Source organism: Amphiprion ocellaris, chromosome 6, assembly GCF_022539595.1.
Source record: "Amphiprion ocellaris isolate individual 3 ecotype Okinawa chromosome 6, ASM2253959v1, whole genome shotgun sequence".
Classification (NCBI taxonomy): domain Eukaryota; kingdom Metazoa; phylum Chordata; class Actinopteri; family Pomacentridae; genus Amphiprion; species Amphiprion ocellaris.
The window spans coordinates 26328188-26352727 of NC_072771.1; the positions used below are offsets into that span (position 1 = coordinate 26328188).

General features: G+C 37.9%; 3 protein-coding genes across 6 annotated transcripts in view; 2 read left to right on the forward strand and 1 right to left on the reverse strand.

Annotated features, from left to right (window-relative positions):
• Nucleotides 1–9435, forward strand: part of wdr31 (WD repeat domain 31) — a 13592-nt gene extending 4157 nt beyond the window's left edge. Inside the window, exons 1-10 of one of the 4 annotated variants that reach the window (XM_035953120.2) lie at nt 1080–1459; nt 2174–2273; nt 2689–2821; nt 3038–3112; nt 3220–3364; nt 4216–4316; nt 4487–4554; nt 6034–6175; nt 6799–6961; nt 7053–9435. In XM_035953120.2, the coding sequence (XP_035809013.2) occupies nt 2227–2273; nt 2689–2821; nt 3038–3112; nt 3220–3364; nt 4216–4316; nt 4487–4554; nt 6034–6175; nt 6799–6961; nt 7053–7246 (1068 nt within the window). In that variant the 5' untranslated portion in view covers nt 1080–1459; nt 2174–2226 and the 3' untranslated portion in view covers nt 7247–9435. Of the gene's footprint in view, nt 1–1079; nt 1460–2173; nt 2274–2674; nt 2822–3037; nt 3113–3219; nt 3365–4215; nt 4317–4486; nt 4555–6033; nt 6176–6798; nt 6962–7052 lie in introns of those variants that run through there. The other 3 variants (XM_023280868.3, XM_055011117.1, XM_055011118.1) reach the window with 3 other exon arrangements.
• A 732-nt stretch (nt 9436–10167) lies between these two features.
• bri3bp (bri3 binding protein) lies at nt 10168–16632 on the reverse strand. The gene is made up of 3 exons (XM_023280870.3): nt 16316–16632; nt 14357–14459; nt 10168–14093 (listed from the first exon to the last, which is right to left on the reverse strand). Exons 1-3 carry the CDS (start codon nt 16490–16492, stop codon nt 13672–13674), a joined length of 702 nt encoding a protein of 233 aa, XP_023136638.1. The 5' UTR covers nt 16493–16632; the 3' UTR covers nt 10168–13671.
• A 4056-nt stretch (nt 16633–20688) lies between these two features.
• Nucleotides 20689–24540, forward strand: part of stpg2 (sperm-tail PG-rich repeat containing 2) — a 66151-nt gene continuing 62299 nt past the window's right edge. Inside the window, exons 1-3 of the mRNA XM_023280871.3 lie at nt 20689–20947; nt 22042–22145; nt 22540–22704. Coding sequence (XP_023136639.2) covers nt 20842–20947; nt 22042–22145; nt 22540–22704 — 375 coding nt within the window. The 5' untranslated portion in view covers nt 20689–20841. The remainder of the gene's footprint in view (nt 20948–22041; nt 22146–22539; nt 22705–24540) is intronic.

Consider the following 24540-nt stretch of genomic DNA (forward strand, 5'->3'; position numbering starts at 1 on the left):
ATTACAGAAGTATGAAAAATTGTCACAAGCTACATACAACTGTCAGATTAGGCTGGGCCTTTTCATTAAACTACAGACAGCAGTCAGTGCACAGTGTCTAAAGTAGTGCAAACAAGGCTGGATTACCAACTGGGCAAAGTGACTGTGTAGCAGCTGGTTTGTGGTACTTTTATTGCTTGTGATTTTTGTAAAGGAATATGGTAATATGTGTTACGAAAGCACAGCATCAGCTGCTCCTGACAGGGATGGTGACTCCTGCTATGTTATGTAATTTAGAGGCCCTGTGAGAACCTATGTCTCAAGTTATTTTGATCAATACTAACTATGTATTTATGCATAAGATTAACTTTATTTTACAACTGTGATGTTGTTCTTACTTCAACTACAACATAAATGACAACACATTCCTACAAAGAAAAGTCAACTCACCAGGGAAGCTTAGCTGACATTAGCAAAGAATTCAAGCTAGCTAGTCAGTGCTAAAGCAAGCTAACATAGCTTCACACTATTAGCTTAACTTAAAGTGAGCTAGTTAGCTTTTAGACTGATAATAATGTACTTTTAACTGCTGGATATCTATTATGTTGTTCTATTGGATGATAGTGTGCATAATTTATCAAATTTAACATTAGCTGGGCTGGAGTATTGAAAAACATTGATGTCCTTTAGAGACTGTCTTCCCTGAAATGCCCTACTTTGACATGTACACTTACTTTTTTTGTTCAAATTAATGGATAAAAACCTTCGCATGACTCTCATGTTACATTTAAAAACAGTCGAATAAGTATTCCCTATAAAAATGGGCATTTTTTTTTACTGTCAAAATACTGCATTGACATGTCTCAGAACCACTTATTCTGATATTCCCCTAGCAGTGAAATTATTTCAATGCTATTTAGAGATTAGCAAGGCTACTGTAAATAAAATAGGAGCTATATTTAATGGTCAAGAGGGGGAATAATGGCAGGTAGGAGAGGGTTCTTACCTCGAAAAGCCGGGTCATTTTACTCAAATTTAGCCTCTAGGTTAATCAGAGTGGACACATGGCCAGAGAAAATGTTTACAAACACGTGGAACACTGCTAAATAGTAAATCTGACTTTTATTGTGTAAGAGACTTTTACTTTGTAAGAGAAAGCCCCGTGTCACGTGATCCCGCTCTCTCCTGGATACCAGAAAGCGTCGCTTACGGTCGCTACGGAGGGAGGGATGCCTGAGTTGTAGTCAAAAGACACTTACGAGCATTTTTCCCATGTAGTTAGGACCACGCACGGTCATGGCAGCCTGCGGGAAACGCTTCGTTGTCGTTTCGGCAACGACTCTACCAAGTTTTAATGTTTGTACACTCACGTTTTAGCGCACTGCTCTGTCTTAGCATGACAGATACAGATTAGTTAGCATGCTAGCGAGCTAGCCTCCCAGCCTGAGCATCAGCCAGCGATCACAGCTGCCGGTGACAGGTAAGAAATCTCCCTCCAGGTCTCTACAGGAGTGTGTCTACCACGAGTCAGTAAACTTTTTTTTTCGCCATTAGCAGGCCCTTCGGCCGTTGTTGCATAATGGTTGCCAGCCAGTTCATAGCAGGTGTTTTCGAGTGACTAATTCCTTGTGACAGTAATGATGCGGCTCTAATAGGATTTGAGTCCTCTCCTTCCTGTCGCTTGTTTGAGGAGTACACCAGGATACTGAGGGAGGAGCTTAGCTGTGCGTGTGTGAGAAAGTGGTGTTTGTGCATGTTGTTTAATCTCATATCGTACTGGTCTGACTTATGCAAGACAAGTAAATATGTATGACCAAATGCACACATATAATAGATATGTAGTGAACTTTAATATGATCCTTAAAGCGCGCTGCGGAATGATTGTATCATACTGCAAACAATACTTATTCTCTCCAGTCCAAACACTGATAGCTCAATTGAAGCATTTATTATCTAACTGGAGTATGTAGTGCAGCAGTATATACTTAACAAATCAACGTACTGCTGATTTCTTGCTCCAAGTTTGTGCTTAATGCAATTAATACCATTATGAGACAGAATTCCACTGACTGAACTTTTGAACTAAGCCGAACTATTGTAAGACTGCAACAAATCATTACTCTTCATCATTAGCAAATGCAAGGTAGATAATAATTGTGTCTGTGCAACCATGATTTATCTCACAGCTTCGTAGCATGTGTTTTTGTGTGTCTGTGTATCAGTGTGATTGCAGGTTCCAAGGCAGACATGGGTAAACTACAGAGCAAGTTTCGCAAGAGGTCTGAGCTCTACAGGTGAGACTTCTACTACTGTCAGCCCCTTGTGGAATGATTTGGGCTACATAATACTTATAATTTCAGTATATAATCCCAATAGAGACAAATAAAAACACAACACTATCAAAGACAGTAGCATGCATATCTTGGAATGTCTGCTGAAGCAAACAATGAAGCATTAAATAATAAATCTTTGAATTACGTTATAAAGGTAAGCACTATTTGTATACTAAAGTGTGCCTGGCAAGAGTTAGTTTACTTCTCAATAATTCATCTTAAGCAGGGTAAGATTACCGCTGGGAACATAATTCTGGGATAATACAAATAAACTATATTTAAAGTTTATATCAGTTACTTTCTTCAGCAGTCACACTGAAGATAAGAAGGGAGAAATATTATAAGAATATTTGTATTTGGAGTGTTTTCTGTACAGGGCATCTCAGGGGGAGAAGGCAGATAACGCCTTTGACAGTCAGGTGGTGCAGTACGAACCTGCCCATCATGGATCCATCAACACTGTGACCAACCTCAGCCCAGATCTGTGTGTTTCTGGTGGGACTGACCAGGTAAACTGACCTGTGTTAATAGTACATTAATTCATACATTCAAAATTCATTCATAGTATTGATTATTAAGTAGACAAAAAAACATGTCTGACCTTTAGAAAGTTTTAGATCAAAAAATGTAACTGTGTAAAAGTTTGAAATTATTGTAGCACCAAATATTTTTCAATTTGGTGATTAGTGGGTCGCATGTGTGTCTGTGTGTGTCTGCTCCTGTAGGCGGTGGTGGTGTACGACTGGAAACAAGGCCGGATGTGTCAGTCCTTCCAGGGTCACAACCGAGAGGTTACCAAGGTAATGTCAATATTGTGTGTGCGCAAACTGATAAAGGTGTTCACGTTTCACATATACGCATCCTCTGGTCTTATCTCTTCTAAATTCTACTTCAATCTATCCATCAGGCGATTTGTTATCCAGGTAGTACGTGGATCTTTAGTGCCTCACGGGACAAGACTGTTCTGATGTGGGACCTGAACCAGGGCGATGAACATATTCAGGAATTTTGTGGCCATGAGTTGGTGGTCAATGGACTTGCTATCAGCCCTGGTACACACACACAGACACTCACACATAATGAGTCTCCTTTTGAGTATATGAGTAAATATTTGTAACTTTTGTCTCAAGGCTTTTTATTTTGCTTAATATAACGTTATGAGTCTGTGAATTATAGTCTGTCAGAAAGCATTGTAAGACTTAAGTAGTACTAAGTGTATCATCACGATAACATCTTATTTATCCCACAACATAGTCTATTAAAGAAACAATTTATTTAACGTTGCAAAGTATCTCAATTACTCTGGTTTGGAAACACTTTTCTTTCTGAACACAGTTCACACATAATAGACAACACGCAGAGCAGCATGATGATCATCTCCTCCTCCTGCAGAAGAAAGAATCATCTGTCAACTAAGCTAAATATTATATTGGCTGCCAGTCATTGCAGCACTAAATAAACAAAAGTGATGTAAAAACAAAAGTGTTCACAATCAAGCCTCCAGGGTGTAGATTAAATCTGAGACTTCTCTATAAGTTGGATGGTATTGAAGGATGAACTGATCTTCATGAACATCTCTGAACTTGATCACATGTTCATGTTGCTGCTACAGCAGATGAAGCAATGTATCAATCCTCAACCTGTCCTGTATGCGAGTAGTGATAAATATCTCTTTTCAACTTGACTGAACTATGTGTTTGTTAACTGAAATCTTTTAATCACTAAGAAAGTTGATGCTAGCTGGAGTTACTGATTTCCACAGAACAGTTTTATTGAAATCAAGACCACTTTTCTCAGTTGTTGTTAATGTGATATGGCAATTATGCATGCTAACAGCCATTTCAGAGTAATGATCTGCCTTGAATATGAAACAGTTTTTTTTTTTTTACAATTTTTTTTGTAGATGGGAGAAAGCTGTGCACCGGTTCTCGAGACAACTGGATGTGCCTGTGGGATATAGAATCGGCAAAATGTGAACAGAGACAAAACATCTCTAGAAACCTGGTGAGAATAATAGTGTGTGCTTTTGTGTGCTCACATCCTTATTCTAAGAATTCTGTGCGCCAGAGCGCCTTAGGTGTGCTCCTATTCAAAGATATTCAATCACACTGTTAGATCCTGTGTTTACGTCATACAAGGTGTTAACTTTTCCACTTTCCTGTCTTTCTCTCCAGGTGACTCATGTGTGTTGGGTGCCAGCCAGCTCCTCTGTAGTCCAGACCTCTGAGGATAAGACCATAAGGTACAGACACATTTTCTACTGCAGTTATTACAGTTGGTGCACATGTTGAAATGCACATATTGAAATTGCATTTTGCTTGCAGTGAAATATGCTGACTTGTTTCAGTTTTGTAGGAAAATGTGTAACGATTTCCAGTGTTGCAGGGTTGTGATACCAGTTATACACTGCATTTATATGCCAGCATGGAGTGTTCCTCATTTGGTAACATTGCAGAGTCAGAATTATTGTATTAAAGGGAAAATTAAAGTCATTTCAAAACTTTTGTTTTCAGTCGATCAGTGCAGAGTACTTTCTGTTTCTGTTCCCTATTCTTCCCGTACTTTTGTTGGAGATTGTGACAGTTATGGGTCTGGCTGTTAATCAGTCAAAGGTTAGTTCAAGTCCCACTTGGCTGTAACATTTAAACTGGGAAATTAAATAGTTTCACCCAGTTTTTGCTCTGTAGAACTCTCCCTGTTCCTGACCTGACCCCATCTCCAAATTATTGCTAATTATTGTAAATTTCCCCGGTGAGGGATCAATAAAGTTTTATCTTATTTTAAAATTAAAAAAATAATCAATGTCTTTGAAGCCACTGTGCTTTCCGTCTTAGTTTAACTTTGGTATTTCAAAGAAGAATAAAGACTTACAGTGTTCTAACTACACAAAGACAGCAAATCACTTGGTCACACAAACTTCAATGTGAACCTATCCAGTTGTTGAAAGTTTACAAACTTATTTACTGCTGAATGATTTACTGATGTTATCCCAATAAAATTAGCCAAAATGTAGCTGCACCTAGCCAATTAGAATACCACAGGTAGTATGAGGTTCAGAGATTGTGGCTGAACTCTCACATAAAATGGCAGTGCCCACTGTTTGTTACAGATGGTGTGAAGATGAGGTTGAACAAAATCTGAAAATGTGAATCATGGGTACTGTAGTGTACATACTGTGATGTATTTCCTTTAAAGGAATAAACCAGCAGGTTAGCATTGCTGTAGTCTGAGTGCAGCAGCTACGTTTACCATCTAATAAGCTGTGAGAAGAAGTGATTACACATCTTAACACTTAGCTAACCCCTCGCTGAACCTTTCATCTCTGACCCATTGCCCATGTTCAACCCTTTGTAATGACACAGAGCGCATTTCATGCAATTAAGACATTTATAGACTGAGGACAGTTTTTTTTTTTGGCAATGTGGCGATCATGAGCACATATTGCATTTATTTCTCAGGTCATATTTGGATAATTAGTCCCGTTATATAAAAAGACATCAGATACATGAGGTGTGTTGACTTTTTTGTCAGCTTGCAGGAAGAATATGGGTGGTCCTTGTTAAAATATTAATGCCTTTAGCTCCTTGGCTGCACGAGCATAATTTAGTTGTACATGCAGATTGTTAAATAGTAGAAGACTCCAAGCAACAAAGGGTTAACAAACATACTTTTGTGTTACATGTATGGCTCTCTACAGTAATACTCTTCTTTATGCGTACAGGGTGTGGGACAGCCGGACATGGCAGGTGACCAATACTTTTCCAGCTAAGCAATACATCCAGACCCACTGTGACGTCTCTCCAAATGGTCACTACTTGGTGTCCAGCAGTAATGGCTTTGGAGGACAGGGCTGTGAAGCCACGGTGAGGCTGAAGGTGTTTGTGTGGTTGTTGGCTGTGAAGGTGTACAGTTGGTGGACAGGAAGAGGCTGTCAGTAGGTCTGTTTGCTCTGTTTCATGAAGTCAATTCTTAGCAAACACTAACTGAAATCAGCAATATGTTCACCAATGGTTCACTAGTACAAATCAGCCTATCGAATGCAAAAACAATTTCAAAGTGCTATTTAGAATATATGATGAAGTATTTTATGCAGAACATGAATTTAATTGACAAGCAGCCTTCACCTGCTACTTCACAATGTTGCTTTGCATCTGGTGTCCAAACCTTTAAAACTGATTTTCATCTTCTTGCATTTGATTGTTATTTTCTTTTAGGTCATGTCTGTTTCATTGTTAGATTTAAGATGCTTGTTTTGCATCTTTTATTTTATTACTGATCAGCATTTATGTCTTTATTGATAGTAGCAGTTGTGATATATTCATGCAGTAGTAGACTGTAGACTGAGTTGACCATAACAACCAGGGCACTGAGGCTAATTTCACACTTTTTGGCAACATCTTAAGTGCGTCTGCTGTTTATGCAGATAGTTTTGAAATATTTGACAAAATAAGTTCTTACCAGTGACAACATATCTGTGTGTTGTTAGCTCTGGGACCTGCGTCAGCCTGGCTGTAAAGTTGTGGAGTACAGAGGCCATCTCCAAACCACAGCCTGCTGCATGTTCCTGCCTATGACTCCTGGTGACACAGTTCGAGTAGCAACATCCTCCCATGACAGCTCAGTCAAAATCTGGGATCAGAATACAGCAGGTAACACTCCCACTCATGGATGAAAAGACAAACACACCAACAGGTATTTGATTTTTTGCCTATAACCTTCCCTCTTCCATCCTCTCATCAGTCTGTTTAGGGACGCTGGCTCTGGATGGTGCTGGTCCACTGGTTTCTCTGGCTCCAAGTGATTCCACTAATCTGCTGTGTGCCAGCTTCAACAATGGCCTCCACCATATCCAACTGGACCAGGGATCACACCAGGCTCAGGGTTCTGGTGCAGTTTCGGGTGGCCTGGACATTAAAGTTGTGGCACGTTTCTGACGGCCCCGAAGAGTCTGACCTGTGAACAGCCAGTGACTCAGGGAGCAGCAGCACTGGACGTGGGCATCTTATCAGTTCATTTTTTTTTGTTTTGTTTTTTACTATTTTCCATATTTCTATAGACATTTTTGCTTTACTAGACTGCCATACATTGAGGAATGACAGAGGAGGCATGAGAAAAGTAGGAGATGATGTTTGGACGATGCATCTTACCCATCATAGCTACTCTTGTCTGTCGGCCAAAATACCTTTTGACTGAGGAGCATACAAACACCAAAATAATTGTGCTTGGAGTCATGGCCGGATTTGACTTTGAGCAGGAATTTCCTGTTGATCTCTGTTGTGGTAATTTGATAAAATGCCAACTAATTTAGTGACATGAGCGAACAGCAACACCATTAGCTAATACTGCAGGGCCCATCTTAGCTGATATTGTAAGTGGTGGTCTGGGGCCCCTATGCGGTTTCCTGCTTTGCTTGGTTGGTCATCCAGCCTTGCCTTCAGTTTTGCTTTGTTGGACTAAACAAGATAAACTGGAATTCACTGTCTGCTTTAGGTTGACAGAACATACTGGATGCTTTATACATATGTTGTATTGCTTTTATTGGTGTACTGAATACAGGTTCAGAGGACAAGTTGAAGGTGATTTTGGAGCAGATGCTCATTTGTTTGACATTTTAAACTGACCAAACCACCAAAACCTCAAAAACCCCAGATTCACATGATGTCTGTTGGTGTTTTTTGGTAATTTAATTAACAGCACAAGAACTTCAAGCACTCAATTGCAGTATCAACAAGAAAAGCACTCAGAGAGCGCAGTACTCCGCCAAGGCTGCTCGGTCGTTGTATGATTTCCCACGGATAAGTCCGCGGTAGTCGATTTGTCTGGCCTTCCCTGAAGATCTCATCCAAATCCGTTTGTCCATTTTTGAGTAATGTTGCACACAGATAAACAGACAGACAAACGTATGCTGATCGTCGCATAACTTTGCCGCGTTTCTTGGCGGAGTAACTAAGACAGGCCCAAAAAACAAGGCGTGGATATGGAAAATTGGAAGCAATCGTAGAGCAGTAAAATCAGCTATTTAACCTGGTCGTACTAAGCCATGACAGAGAATTGAAATCCAAGAGTATCCAATTGTTTTTTTCAGTAATATCATTTTGTAGGTAATGCTCGACTTTTGTTTGTCAAACAAGTTGTGAAGTCACCAAAACAGAGTAAGGAGGAATGTGTTTATACTGGTATTATTGATTAGTTTGTACTGTAGCTTCAACCTGTCGAATGTTAGACCAAATGAGTATCAATGACACCAGATTGTGTTAACATACTTTGTTTTTATGCAGATTTCAACTGATAGCAATTTAAAAGATACACAAGCTGATATTTTCAACAAAATCTGCTAATAGTTAATGTTTTGTGCTGATAGCCAATATATTTTCAATTCAAAATTACTATGCAAAATTTCTGAGTAATTCCCTTTTTCATAAAATAGTGTTTGAATAAACAAATAGAAATTGAAAACACTGCAGAGGGAAAATAAAGATGCTTTGCAGCCTGTCGGCATAAAACCTGCTACCAATTGCTGACTTAATATGTTGTTTAATTGAGATTGGGAATTTGTTATAGATACTGAACACTCCAGCTGTAGTTTAATCACACATTACATCCCTAACCAATAATCTTGTCAACTTTAATACCTTAAAATGACATATTTTACCTTTTAGTTTATAGATATCAAGGCGATCATCTCTCCAAAAAAATGTGCTTGTTGCTATAATTTCCAATTAGGAGCACCGGAGGAATACAGTAGTCAGATCACATCTGGATGCTAGTCTGAAGAGAGATGTTATTTTAATACAAATAGAACAGTGGTTTGATTCAGGTTGACGAGATGCAGCAACAAAAGACTGCAGGAAAATTTATGAGTTGCAATAAGAAAACTCAAATGTAAAAAATGACATTGTCACAAGGTGCTGAGGAGTCAACACTTTGGCTATAATTAATTATTTTTCTTAATTTTATTGAACACTACCTATACTGGGGAACCAAAGGAGTTCAGACAGTTGAATTTTTTGAGTTTTGTTTTGCTTGGGTATTTGTCAGTCTAAATGTGACAAGTAATTTGATTTTGTCAATCTGTATTTCTTACTTTATCATTAGGCAATAAATGAGGCATTTTATAATCTTACAGGGGTGCATTTTTGCCATTGCTGTTTGGGTCAGCAGAGATTTTTTTTTTTTTACATTAGACGGTTATACAGTTTGCAATATGTCGTCCACACCTTCAGTATTCTCCTCATGTGTACTGACTTGGTTGTAATCTAGCTGACTAAAGTTAGGGTACCATGACAGTCTGTTTCGAGAAACGACTTCCCTTACCAAGTGTTTCCCAGCTGTTTGTGATCTCAAAGTCACTGCATCAATGCTCTTTCCTGTTGTGTTAGCCATAATAACTACAGATTGTTTCTGAGCACATAAAAAGAGGAGCAGCTATCAGCAGACGCTCATCAGCAGAGTGTACATCTGCTGGATGTACATGCCCTTAGAAGGTATTTTTATTGTTTACAGTCAAAACTGGTGCTACAACTAATAATGCAATCCTCTTTTTTGGCTAGCATCCATTTCAAAAGCAGCATGGGCTTTCAGTAATCACCCAAGACTGATTAGCACCACCTACTGCCAACAAATATTATTAGTACAGAGCCACCACCAAATAATACAGAGTAAAAACATGTATTTAAAACAGAAATGGTTCCTCAGGTGATAGAAAAGGTGTGTAAACCTACATGTAATCTCAAAATTGACTGGCTTTTACTATAATATACTTGCAGATATCATGCTACAGGTTTTACTTAAGAAATCCCTGTCAAGGGAAGTCACATCTCCTTAAAACTAACAATAAATAAGACAGTAGTAGCCATTTAGTCATACTGTGATGTTTAATTTACTCAAATCTGGACCTCATTTTCACACAGACACAAAAAGAACCACTTGCCCACCAACAGGTTTTCATAAAGACACACACTCAAACACAAAGTAACAACAGCAGGCAGGACAGTTTGGCTCTTGCCACATCATGTAAGTACAGAAATATTCAAATAACAAAAAAGGTGTAAAAATGTTGATTGGTGAAATTAAGAAAATCTGCATGGACTCAGAAATCAACAGTTACAAATAACTGCAAAGTAATAAAAAACATACAGTATTGGCACAGCATATTATAAAAAGCAGGCTACATGGAATAATAGAAATATGTAGGATACAGTACATTAAATTATTGGAATTACAAGTCATTCAGAAGACACTCTAAACGGAGAATAAATATAATCTGACTGTAGCATTCATTCTGATGCAGAAAAATGCCAACAGAAGGATCTTTTGGCATCTTTGAGCATCTAAGTGGTAGCTTTATTCACTTCCTCTTCCATGATATGTAAAAGGAAGAGTAAAGCCCCCTCTTGGAGCCTTTTGAGTGTTTTCTAGGTGTGAGAGAACTTAAGTGCAATTTAAAGAGAAACCGCTTCATTTATAATATTTTTTTCTTCAACAGTTTTCAGTGTCTAAAATATAAGATCTGACAAACATCCCTCAAAATTCTAAACCACCTGAATTACAAGTTTGTGACTGAACTTTCACACGGCAGTGCAATGATCCACTCTAAACTGGGAAACACTTTCCTTCAACAACATACATGATTATTATTAATAATGGTAAACCTTCATATGTCACATGTGCTGTCATTGGTTAAACATACATAGATCATTGGCTACAGACCGTCAGGCTAACCACATTACAAGACACCCGGATCAAGCCGCTCTCTTAAGTCAGCTGTACTTCTGTAAGTTGGAGAAAAGACTATTTTCACTACATATTTTAAAATGTGCCTTAGTCAGCATGGCTGTGATTATGGAATGAGAGAAGAGAGTCTGCGTCCAGTTTAGTCTTGTAATGCCAAAACAGCCTTTTCAAGAATCATAATTTGGTCTACACAGTTTAGCAATCAGTGCAAATGTAACTGTAATGGTACAGAAAAACAAGACTTACACAATTCCAAATATGATAACTTCTGGCTAACATCACACATCACGTTTCATAAGGGCCCTCTACCTAGACAGTCAACAACATGTATATATTGTATTGTAACTTAACTTTATAGGCATAAAGCAGAGCATGCAAGAAAATCGCAGATAACACTGGACACATGGGCAAATCCTTCAGAACGCTGAGACTTCCACATAACTGAAATACATTACTATTTTCAAATATGAGTTTTTGTTGCATTTTGGCAGCATTGAGTCTGAATTCCATGATGAACTTTAAAAAATACCAATAACTAATAAGGACCTGAACTCAGCCATTCTACTAAACACACATAAACCACACAATCTGACAATTAACAGACTGCTGGGAAACAGCCAAAGAGTCCATGTGTTTGCACCTGGTGTTACTGTGATACTACACCTTTCTTCTTCAAAAAGAACAGTTAATATCACATCCATACTACTGAGAGAAATAAAAAAAATAATAACCTCACATACTGGTAGGTGCTGACAGTCTGAGCATCAAGGATATAAATACTGATTCATTCTTTGACCTCTATATTATCATAAACATATCAGCTAAGCGTCAGTAACATTACAGACTCATCCTTTAATCAATCTTTCTTATTAACACTAAAAGCACCAACTTTCTATGAATCTACACAGCATTAGGGTCATTTCTATACAAATGCAAAGAAAGAGTACAGACTCAACAAACTGAATATATGAAAAGTGATGTGGGGAAGATATGAATTGATGAAGATAGGCCACAAACACAGACATATGTGGGGCTCATTCTCTCATGACAATACATGATGACAGAGACAACAATGGCAGAAAGAGTAAATGTAGAAAAAGACCAATCAAACTAATAAACTAGAGACGGCTACAATGCTGCACACAAAGAAAATGCCAAAAGCATCTTTTTTTAAAACAGTAATACACTGCAGGATCAGGTTGGTTAAAAACTACCTTCAAAATCTTGGTAAACCTAAGTGTCACAAACTACCAAGAATAGATTTAAAATTATGTACAACCGTTTTAAAAACAGAATTAAATGATGCCATGCAGTACAATTTGTACAGAGACACCAGACTTCATTAAATCTGCAATCAAGTTGAAAAATTTACATCAAAATAAAAATCCTAAAAGACATTATTGAGTTAAGACAGATTTCCACCCAGACGGATGTGACTCAAGCATCCCCAGCAATTTATTCTTGACCACTTTTCTGGATAAATTCTGTCACACATTTAAATGCAAGAATGCCATTTCTGAACTCAGAATTCAGAAGCACTCCCTAAAATAATTCTGCTTGTGTCAAACTGATTGAACTGATTCAAACTTTGACATCAAACATTGCAATTTCAACACAATGCAAAAAACACACATATTTACCAAGAAAAAAAATTGAAACTATATCTGAATTGTGAAGAGACTCAAAGAGACCAAGACGTGATTTTAATGTACTTGATATCTCATTTCAGCTCAACATATGCGTTGGGTGAGTCCCTGAGATAGTGCTGCGTTTCTGCATTTTCTCCAAGTCTGTTGGTGACTTTGAATACAGTGATTTTCCCATTTCACACGCTTGACCCCCACACATGCACACACACATTCGAGAAGGTCAGGTGCATTTGCTCATGTACCCACATACACATTCACATGAGAAAAAGAGGTCCTGATGTCAAACTATTGTCACTATGGAATGGTGACTCAATGAAACAAACTAGATCTACATGACTTCAACATTTTGGATGGAAAATGGAATAAATTAAGGTTACTTTTGACAACTATTCAACATCTTGAAGATTTTACATATTAGAAGTCCCCTGTATCATACACCCCATCCACTTTCTACTGTAGCAGTTTCAAAAAGGGGAAAAATGTCTTTTGTGGACAAAACTGAGTCTTAGCCCCCAGGTTATATACAAGGACACAAATAAACATACATAAGCATACGCATTGACAGCAGTGCTTAAACTTTCGGATTTGGGAGTTTCTCAAAAGTCGCTCAGGTGTACAATTAGATGAACATTTAGAAAACCTTGGACATCTCTCTGATAAATTCGACAGAGATGTAGAAAAACCTTCCAAATCCTTGTGACAAAAAAGACAAAAGAAAAAAAATGTTGTTTGGTTGATTTGCGTAAGCTCCAAGTCAACTGTCCAAACCTCTGAGGATTTATACTTTCCTGTTACTGAAATCAACTCAAGCCATTAAAATACTACGTTCAAATCTAGTTTCGTCCACATCTGACAATAGAGTTGTAAATACCCAGTAGTTGTGTTGCTGCAGATGTGTGTAGCAAACAGTATTCTGTTATCAAATACATCTGGTTTCCCCAAGACCCCCCCCCCCCGAAACCCAACCTACAGTATGTTTACTGTTCCCCGGTGCGCTCCAGGCTGTCTATAACACGGCTCAGCCTGATGTTGAGCAGCCTGATCTGAGTGTCCAGGTGGTCGATCTTCTCTTCCAGTGAACCTGCCCCGCCTCCACGGCGCCAGTACGCCCCCACAGGCCCCGTCATGAAGTACACGGCCATGATGAAGCACAGCGGCAGCACTGCGCGCTCAGGGTCACCCTCAAACTTCTGCAGGATGTAGAGGCAGGACAGGGCAAAGAGGGTGACACGTGCTAGCCAGAAGAAGCGTCCGAACACAGCGTGCAGCAGGTAAAAGAAACCCCCCAGGAACATAGAGAGGAACCAGTAGGCCAAGAGTACAGCGGCAACCAGAAGCAGGGCACGTGCCGGGGAGTTGGTGAGGGATGTGGGGCTAAAGTAGTGGCTGAGGTTTGAGGCTACATAGACAAGAGAGGGAAAAGGACAAGAGTACGTCAACATCTTATGTTTAGAATTCTGAACTGCATTTTACTTGTCTGAACGGTGCTACATAAAGAAGGTTAGCATGCTTGGTTTGCTCCAACAAGTCAGGTGACAGATACTGGAAGCTGGAAAGTTTATTTCAGGTAATTTCACACTTCTTGACTTGAGATATTTCATGTTTTGTGTGACTGTCTCCATCACTTTTCTAATCATAATATCAGGACATTAAAAGACTTACAGTCAATGCCCATCACATCCAGCAGATCTGACCAGATCTTCCAGATGGTGTCCAGAAAAGAGTCCACTCCATGGACGAACCGCTCCGTTGCTTTGGAGAAAAACTATAAAACAAAAGGAAGGAAAGTCAAGGAGCTGATCGTGATATGTGCATGCACAGTAGGCCCAATGCAGGAGAATTTAACTGAAACACATCATGCCCCAACTTTTTTGCTGCTTGATATGAAAACAAAAGTCACATGGTTCTTATTTGCATGACTAATCTACAAGAAAAATCTGATTTAATTGACAGTTTCAAACAAGGAAATTTGGTTGCAAGAAATAAAATAAGAACGCACCCTCAGTTGTATGAAAAAACAGGCATTCTGTCAGTGTCTAGCAATTTTTGGCACTAAACAATGCAATGTAACTATTTTCTTTTCATCATTTAAATCAGCACCATAAAGCCACAAATAAAGTTATTCAAGTCATCCGGAGAACATTCCTGAAAATTTTCCTGTCACTATATAGATGATGCAGAAAAAAAACCCATCACACCATCAGTTTTTTCCTAAACTGACATTGTGATGTCAATTGGGGAAAAAAAACACTTTAGATGTTTTGTCTTTAGGGACCACGGTAGATTGTCAGGCAAAATATTTCTTTGCTATGTCAAAATCTAGCATACATTTCACAACTATTGTGCAATGTAGTGCTTTGTTAGCTTGGTATCTATTTATTTAACCCGTAATTTCTGTTGTCTTTGAAAGGCTACAGTTTGGATATTACAACATTAAACCCTAATAGGACAGTAATGGGGAAGTGATGTGACAGTTTTTGATCTGGTGATTGGCAAACATTACAGTCCTTAGATCAATGCACAAGTAAGATGTCAAACCACTAGTATCTCTTAGACTCTAAATGGCCTATGTGGCTTTAAATCCAACAGCTGTTTAGCAATTCTCTGAGTAACTGATTTGATAATTCATTTTAAAGTGAGCTAACAACTGTAATTTTAAAACGACATTAAACTATTACAGGAACAGTAGTCTCAGTAGGAACTGATTCCTTTGCTGCAAATAAAGTTTGAGCCATTTTTAGACAGTAGACACTACTGTAAAAACAAAAGTGTAATTACTGACCCTAACATCTGTGTTTGACAAGTCACATATCTCATGCTAAAAGTCTATGGTAGCATCAATGAAAGGCTACAATACATCCCTGCAGATCACCTCATCGAGGGCTTCTGTAGAAGAATCGCCAGACTAAATATGTTAAATATGCTACCACACATCACTGACACGAGGCTTTTATTTTACCCTGATATCTGAAGGTGTAAATGAAGGCTAAATTTCTACAGTTTTCTCCACTACTAAACAAATTATCACGTGACTAGTCAAACAAATGTCACTTTTTTTTCTTTCTTTCTTTCTTTTTTTTTTTTAAGTTTGGCGGCCAAATACAGGAAACATGAGCACATTTCAAAATGCAGGAAATACAAGTGGACCAATGAGAGCACACAAACCAACACAGCATTTCCTTAACAAGAGCCGCTTTCTAATAATGAAGCGATTTAGCTAACATGAAGAAACAGCTGTTGTGGCCTTGACCAGTGGGGGTTTTATGTCATTTTTGTGGTACAATAGCTGCATTCACTAATGGACTAATGAAGTGGCATTAAGGACAATTTGTTACACAGCAAAAGTACTGAGGTAACACGGCAAGCACACAAACCTCATTTTTGTATTCGCATCAGTGCTACCTCGGCTGGCATTTCCCCAGACTGAAATCATGGGATAAAGGCTAATTTTTCAAAATGGCATCCGTGAAATTGTTGGCCAGGCCCGGGCGCGCTTCTTTCCTGTTCGCCATGCTCAGACCACAAACCTCTTTTCCCCACCTTCCTTTTAGCTTCCAGCTACTTACAAGCTGCTCGAACAAAGCCAGTCGCTGAAATGTCAATTAAATTTGACTCACTCACCTTGTATAACCCTCTGATGTTGTCCTCCCCGAAAACGCTGCTCAGGGTCTGATAGACGCCGTTAGCTGCCCGTCGGAAGCTGTTCTGGTTGCTGGTCCTGCTCCTGCCCGCTTCGGCCGTACACAGCAAAGACGCGGAAAGCACCAAGAAAACTACGAAAAACCTGATTCCTTTCATGGCACCAAAGGCCCTCGAGATGTCAAGCAGAGGTGTGTGTCAAAATACTCTAGTTAAATGCGGAGTAGAACTGATAGTTAGCTGCCTAAAGTGACACCTTGCTGGGGGGATGACAGACACTGTGCTGTGATGGTGGTGATAACCCGTGCTGCTTTCACTGACGCTAGGTAAATTCTTTCTTCGTGAATGCATCACAGTGTGTGTTTTATTGATTTATTTGCAAAAAAAAAAAACATTTATCTGCACTTTTTAAACACCAAGGATAATGTAGCTCCACAAACACCATATAAAAATACTAAAACTCAACACTGAGGTATAATTTCCAATTTACCATTATTCATGCTATATTTCCTACTACACTGAAGGCACCACTTGCTTTCCTTTGATTTTGAGGAAGGTTCGGCTCCTCTGAGGCTTGCTGCTGCCCTCCACTGGTGGAATTGCGCACTAAGCAGTAATTCATAGAGCCTCTTCTATTAATTAATAAATACATGGTTGCAATATATATTTTAAAAAATCGAATTTACTGATTTAGATAAACCTTTTTATTTTCAAGCATTATTTTTTGATGAGTTGCACTACCGTGATATTGATAACTGCTTAAAACTGTGTGCAGTTAAAACTCTGATTTGTTGTTTTGTTTTCAGTACTTAAATATTGTGCGTTCGAATACATGACTGCAATTCCAAACATATGAAAGAGCTAATTGCCAAAAAATATAATTATACACTATATTCAAAAATAATGAATTAGTTTTTAAAAAACTACTGCATGAATACATACACGAAAAAGTCAAAAATTGCTAAAGAAAATATAACTAGAGAGACTCATTAAACAAAATATTTTTCAACTTAAAACCTTGTGTTTATAATTATGATGAAAAAGTACAAAACACTTGAAAATGACCTTTAAATAAAGTGGAGATACTAGTCTTCCTCATAAAAATGAAGTTGTTCTTAACTGGAACAACATCATATTTATGAGGAATCTTTTCTGTTCATGCGACCAAAACTCGTGTTTCAAGAAGTGGTTATTTAAAAAAAAAAAAAAAAAAAAAAGCCTTGTAAGGGAAAATTCATTCACCCAAGTCAGTGTGTTTTGTTGGTTGAATGTGATTTCATTAGAAACTGTTGTGAAAGACTGATGCAAAGCATTTTTCTTTCTTTTTTTTTGTTGAGCCTAAACACTATTGTTTTTGAGTTTAGCTTCTTATTTATCCTTGACTTGTTAAGCCAAAATGACACATTTTAATTCATAGCATATTAAGCCTCGCTTTATTGCACAGTCTAGGAAGAAGGAGAATACAAAGCACAAGAAAGGTTAAAGAAAAACAAGTACTGAGAGCTGAGACAGACCACTGGAAAGCAAATTAAAGTGAAAAGCGTGTCCACTTGTCTCTGTAGAGTGAAGGGCCACTATAAATCAATACAAAGTTGTCCCGAATGATCACCTCTATAATGGGAATCCTAGACTACTGCCTTCACAGTCATCTGATCTCTACGTAATTGGACGCCTTTAGGAGGTTTTGGACTGACATGTTAGACAGAGCTCTCCACCATCATCAAAATGCAGAATGAAGGAATATCCGAAGGTACAATAGTGTTTTATTCCTCCAGTAGAGTTTTAGAGCCGTGGAGAATCAATGCCGAGGCACATTGAAGCTGTTCTGGCAGAATGTCATGGCAACATCTAACTAAGATGCTAGCTGTGAATTTTTCTTTTAATTTGACACGTCTGTATTTTTACTAGTCATAAATCACTTAGAAACCACAATAGGATTTTCAGCTTTATTATCTGATTGGAGACTGATTCCTTTCTCCCTGATCCCTTTCGTGTCAATCATACATGTCCTGTTTTATGGCACAGTTTGCTGACAAGCAGTACACATTTTCATTAAAAAAAAAGAGCAAATAAAAATCCTCCCACATCTCTGAGAAAACACAGCTGATAATTAGTGAAATAAAACTGGCAATGTCAACATTTCAGATGTTATCCAGTAGTCACGTGTTACAATTACTTTCAGTGAGCAGTAAAGATGCAATTTTCCAATCAGTAGCATAAAGGTCAGTCTTGTTGACTGAAATGCAGAGACTCTCAGGTGTGAAATAGCGATGTGAAAATAACACACGAACGTATGGATGGTGTGTTAATGGAAAATAACACAACGCTTGTTTCCAAAATATCCCACTTACACTGATGATATGAATGCAGTTCTCTGTTTTCTCTGCTACAGATTGCCTTTCAGAACAAGCTTCGTCTCTGCTGTATATAATGTTAATAACATTTGCCAAATGAAAGACCAGTGTACAGGGCAAACCTTCTGAGACGTGATAGGAAGTTCAAATACAGAAGCAATTCACCATCACTTCAGGGAGGCACTTGTTACTTGCTTTGCTTTCCCCTGAGCTCTCATTACCCAAATCTTAACTACGTACATTGTGGGGGAACCTAATAGTGCAGGATCAAGCAGGCGAAGACAACAAATAACAATGGAAATGGTGCCAAAAGTGGCACATTAAGGCCAAACTGTTGTTTTAATCTCCAAAACAAGCAGGCAATGTAGATGTAATTTGTTTAATGAAAGGGTTGCCTTTCTGTTTAAATGAGCTCTAACTGTGCACATATAGGCTGCCTCATTTTATTCATCCACTAGATGGTAGGATTGGACTATGGTTGCTCCTTGGCAACAACCATAAAACATACATCAGATAACTGCCGACTGACTAAACATTATGCAGTTTAAGGAAATAGTTTACAGAAGATAGATTTACACAAGATACTAGCAAAGCCAATAATGCTAGCAAAATTGACACTATTACACTGTAACAATTTTCCCTGTAAAATGACAGTAAATTACTGTCAGCTGCGGTCACCAATGTTTTACTGTATTTTTACAGTGTTGCTGTTGTAATATACTTCAGCAGTGATTTACTGTATAATTGAATACAGTACTACTCTACAAATATATGAGGTTTATGGTTTAATACTGTAACTAGACTTACCAGTGACATATTGTATTTATATTGTGTTGTCGCTGTAATCAACATTAACTGTAGCTGCAGTTTTGTGTCCTATTTGCATTAATTTGTGTCTGTTTTTTGTCATTTTGTGTCTCATTTGTGTCAGCTCTTTGTTGCTTAATGTCTCGGTTGTATCGTTTGTGTTGTCTTTTGTGTCCAATCTGTGTTGTTTTGTGTCTAGTTTTTGTCATTTTGTGTCTCAAATGTGTCATTTTATGTCTGTTCTTTGTCGTTCTATGTCGAATTTGTGTAATTTTGTGTCATTTATTTATTCTTTATCTTACCAGGTAAGATCAGTTGAGAACAATTTATCATTTACAATGTTATCTTGTATTTCATTTTGCATTGTTTTGTGTTTTATTTGTATTGTTTTGTGTCTTTTTTGTTGTTTTTGTTTGTGTTGCTTTGTGTTCTATTTGTGTTGTTTTGTGACTCTTTTTTGTCTTTTAATGTCACGTTTGTCTTGCTTTGTGTCTGCTTTGTGTGTCATTTGTTTCATTTTGTGTCATTTTGTGTTGTTTGTGCCTTGTTTACATTGTTTTGTGTCCCATTTTGTCTTTTTTTTTGGTCTAGTTTCTGTTGCCCTGTGTCCTTTTTGTGCTGCTTTGTATCTGTTTTTTGTCTGTCAATGTCTCATTTGTGTCTGATTCTTATCATTTTGTGCCTCATCTGTGTCATTTTGCATCTGTTCTTTGTCGCTGTGTCTCTAGTTTGTCAATTTGTGTCATTTTGTATTGTTTTGCGTTTTCTTTGTATTGTTTTTTGCTCTATTTGTATTGTTTTGTGTCTCTTTTGTTGTTTAGTGCCTAGTTTGTGTTTTTATCTCGTTTGTGCCTAATCTGTCGTTTTGTTTCTAGTTTGTGTCAGTTTCTTTTTATTCACTTTAGTCCGTTTCTACAGCAGAGTGTTGTTAATAGTCATTCTTGTTTTTGACTCCTAAAAAGCATCCGATTTTACGATTTGTATTTTTAGACTTTGGCTGTATAGTAATTACAGTAAATTATTACAGCGTACTGGGGTTACAAAAATGTTCTTTTAATACAGGAGGATACGGGAGGTAGAAAACCTCCATAAAGGGAAGTTAGTTTTCACCTGACTTTTTTTTTTCTTCTTCGTTGGTTTTCTGACTCCGGTCACTGTGTAACGATATGTGGTATCCTAGCAACGACGAGCGCAGTCAAGACAGTATAGAGAGGAAAGCAGGGCAGGACTGTTTCATTTAACATTTTTACAAAACGACAGCTATACCTTCGGGAGCACTCAAGCAGTTGTTTGAAGCCTTTTGTACAAATGAAGTTCAGCAAAGCTAAGTGGAGAGTGTAAGTTAAGATGTATGGACGAGCTCCAAGAGTGACCTTCGTGTCAACAGGCGCTACTTCATCGGCTGTTGGCCCCGGATCCTACAATGTCAGCCGGCGCAGTTACACGGTAGCAGGTAGTAGGACTTAGTTACAGGCAAGACTTTCGTGAAATACTGTAGACTACTTGAGAAATTCTTCTATACGGTTTCTCAAGAAAAAAGTATGGCACAGATGTATGTTTTTAAAAATGAAATTAAACTGACTAGCTAGCTTTAATTTACAATGCTAATATCACATAAACAACAGTTAGCAAAATGGCAGAATGACAGTTTATTAGTTCCCCAAATTCTTCACAGTTTTAGCCTCGGTTTGCTGCCCACAAGTGAAGACAAATATTTTATCTGGCAGTGTAACTATTAATTATACAATATGTAAGCTAAAATGTATAACAAACCCACTGAATGCCAAGCAGTTTCTAGGCTTTTTTTTTCTTCTCTTCTCGCATTTTCCTCACCATGGGCTCATTTTTCACTCCAATGTAAAGTTATGCACTTTTATGGAAGGAACACAATCATTGCTAGAAATTGAGAAAACTCAAAAATGTATTTTGTACAGTATGACAAGCTTATAATGTCGTAAATCGTAAAAAAAAAAGCAACAGTTGAATTTCTTTGATTATGTATTTTACAAAAATTAAAAACACCCAGAACCAAAATGTGCAACATTTTCCAGGTGTCCACAGGTGTACCCAATACTGGTGAAAACGGTGACTGTATATACTACAGATATTTACGCATTTACATTTTTAATTCATTTTCCTACTTGTCTCCTATTTAAGCGATGTAAGCACAGCCTGGAGTTCAGTCCAGTACAGTAGACGTCCCTGGATTTTTGTAACATAACTGTTAGTCACTGCTAAGTCACTAATGGCTTCACACTTGAAATGAGGAACACAGATCTTCAAAGACAATCGTTGGTCAATTTTACAGATGGGTGTGCAAATTGTACATACTTTGTTCAAGGACCTTCAGGAAATTGGGACAGTTTCTAGCTCTGATAAATTATGTTTTTTTCACATTTTTTTTTTTAAAAAGAAAAAATGTCTTTTAAACCTGTAAACCTAAGCTGTAGAGTTTCAAGGGTTAATAAACAAACAGCATACAACATCTTGGCCAGTGTAGTCATGCAACTTGTATGTCTCATTTTTGTGAGTTTTTCTTTATTACAGATGGCTATGCTCCCTTCTTGTCCTTGACCAACAGGCAGTCACTATTAACAAAATCCAGTGATGAGATACCAGGACCTGGACAGTATGACTCTTTACCTCTCAAGGTACTGTTGGTTTTTAGAGAAAAAAAAATAGAAATGAGTTGAGGTCTGAGTGTATTTTTAGGGGGTGCATTCAAGAAGGAAGATAGTTATTCTAAGTTATTATTATACCTGTATAACTGGAAACACCATTAGAAGAGATGTGATGAGAGATGGTTGTGAGGAACAACTAATTTCACTGTCCAGGAGATCATGATAAGATGTATAATTTGCTGTTCCCAGTTAAATTATATGAAAGTATGCATCAGTATGGAAAATGACAGGTAACTGAGGATGATGTTTGCATATTGTTACAAAACCAGTTTAGGAAAGTATTTTTCAATGCCTAGCAAAAATATTTTGATTGTATTGCATGTTTCACTTTGCTTGCCTTCTTGTTGAACCTTTGCCTCTACAGCCTAACATCCATGGTGGCCGCAGTCTTCAGAACCGCTCCAAGCGTTTTGAAGATGTGGTGTCAGAGGTTCCTGGCCCTGGGGCCTACAATGTGCTGCCTGCCTCAGAAAATATTCTCAGGGCCATGACTGCTGATGTAGGACAGAAGAAGCTTGGCAGAAAAATGGTAGGCATATGGGTGAAGACACAAGTGTGAAGTAAATCAGTAGCACTCACAATGACTGGTTGTAGCTTTTCTCTTTTTAGGTTATTATGCCATCCATCCAAGTTAGTTTTTATAGAGTGTGTGTTCAGTTGGAGATTTATTTGTGAAAAACTGAACTTTTAGTTTACTCTGATGAGGACTCACTGTAGATCAAAAGTCATCTAAGACAACAGAAACAAAAGCTGGGTATGGAATTTACATGTGCAGGCTTTGGACTTGCATACCAACACTACTGTTGGTATGCATATTGCCAGTCTTGTAACCCACACAATTATATGCTTTTGTCTGATGTGCTGTCAGATTTATAGGAGCCCCCTGTGTTTCATGACTCACTCCTGCAGTCCTGCCAGCTCTACATACACACAGTTAACTACTTTAATTTTCACACATACAGTATGATACGAATACAATGACATATAAAACTTTTCCCAGCCCTGTGATGTGGTCTATGTGTGCCATTTGTCAAACAAAAGATTTGAATAGCTATGCCCTCTCCAAATGAAGAGGCTGACAGCACTTGCAGACTCTACCTTGCCAGTACGTTAATCCTTATCTTTGGCAGTTCTGTCATTTCAGCACCAATATATGAGAGTTACAAGCTGCTGTTTTAAAACTGTTATATAAAATGCTATCACCAGCAGACTTTGGTCAAAAAGTGTCACACGTCTCTTGTAAAAAAACTGGCACATATGCTGTGCATTCTAAAAAGCATGATATTCAATAATTAATACTGTGAACAGGCAGGTGCAACAAAGGAAACATACAATAACACTAATTATGTTTAATAAGTCAGAAATTTCATCACATGTATCATGTAATTTAAAACATGTGACAGAGGCTTAGTAAACATGATAATGATGGAGAAAATGAGGTGTGAAATCATAAAGACACCACACACAAGGATCCTCATGAAAGAATCTGTAACTTGGTTTCAGCTGGTATAGTTACAGTACCTTTTCCTTAAATAGATAAATGCAGAATTTCAGCAAGGATCAGAAAGATGAGATATATTTGTAATTTATCATGGCTTTCTTTATGCTGCTGTAAAACTATGATGAGCCTCTATGTTCAGGCTAGTCTTATCTGAAGTACAGTGTTATCGTAGGTGATAGTGGCCTTATTAGGCTGAATATGCTGAATTATAATGCCAGCAGCAGTAACAGCGGCAGAGTTAGACCTCAGTGTGTCCAGGGATACTCTGGTTCTTACAGTGGCAGTGACTAAAGGCTGAAGGTTAATGGTGTTTTCATTTCAACTCTACTTTGTAGGCAAAAAAATTCTTACCTTCAAATTTTGTGTTTGGTGTACAGAATGAAGGATGTTTTGTCAAAATGCCTCGACAGGTTTACTAGAACAGTTCATCAAATTCAACGGATTGAGTAGCTTTGTACCAGTGTAAATCCATGTTTAGTACAGCAAACTCTTTCTCTTGCTTGCAGTAAAGAATAATGTCTAAGCTGCTTTGAGAGTTTAAACTACAGCATTTTCAAACAAAGTAAGACAGCATTTTTCTTTTCATTTATTCCTGACATGATGAAGGAGCTTTGTTGAAATTTGGGTACTGGAACCTGTTCAATAGCCTATAGCTTTGTTGAAATGATACTGTAGTACTAAAATTACTGAATTTAGCCTTGATATGAACTCTGATGATGGTAATGATGATGACTTTCCATCCACTAGCTGTTGAAATGATGTGCTGTATGCACAATGATGAGCTATGAGTTAGTACTGTGCTGTGGGCTTTTATCTGAACCACACCGACACCAGCAACTCACTTCTTAAAGTGAACGGATCCTT

What these genes read in the sequence shown, in the direction of transcription:
- bri3bp (XM_023280870.3), bottom strand. Translation starts at nt 16,492, where the DNA reads ATGAAAGGAATCAGGTTTTTCGTAGTTTTCTTGGTGCTTTCCGCGTCT. An exon ending in ACATCAGAGGGTTATACAAG is followed by an intron (nt 14,460 to 16,315) that starts GTGAGTGAGTCA and finishes TTTGTTTTATAG; the next exon opens with TTTTTCTCCAAAGCAACGGA. An exon ending in GGATGTGATGGGCATTGACT is followed by an intron (nt 14,094 to 14,356) that starts GTAAGTCTTTTA and finishes TTGTCTATGTAG; the next exon opens with CCTCAAACCTCAGCCACTAC.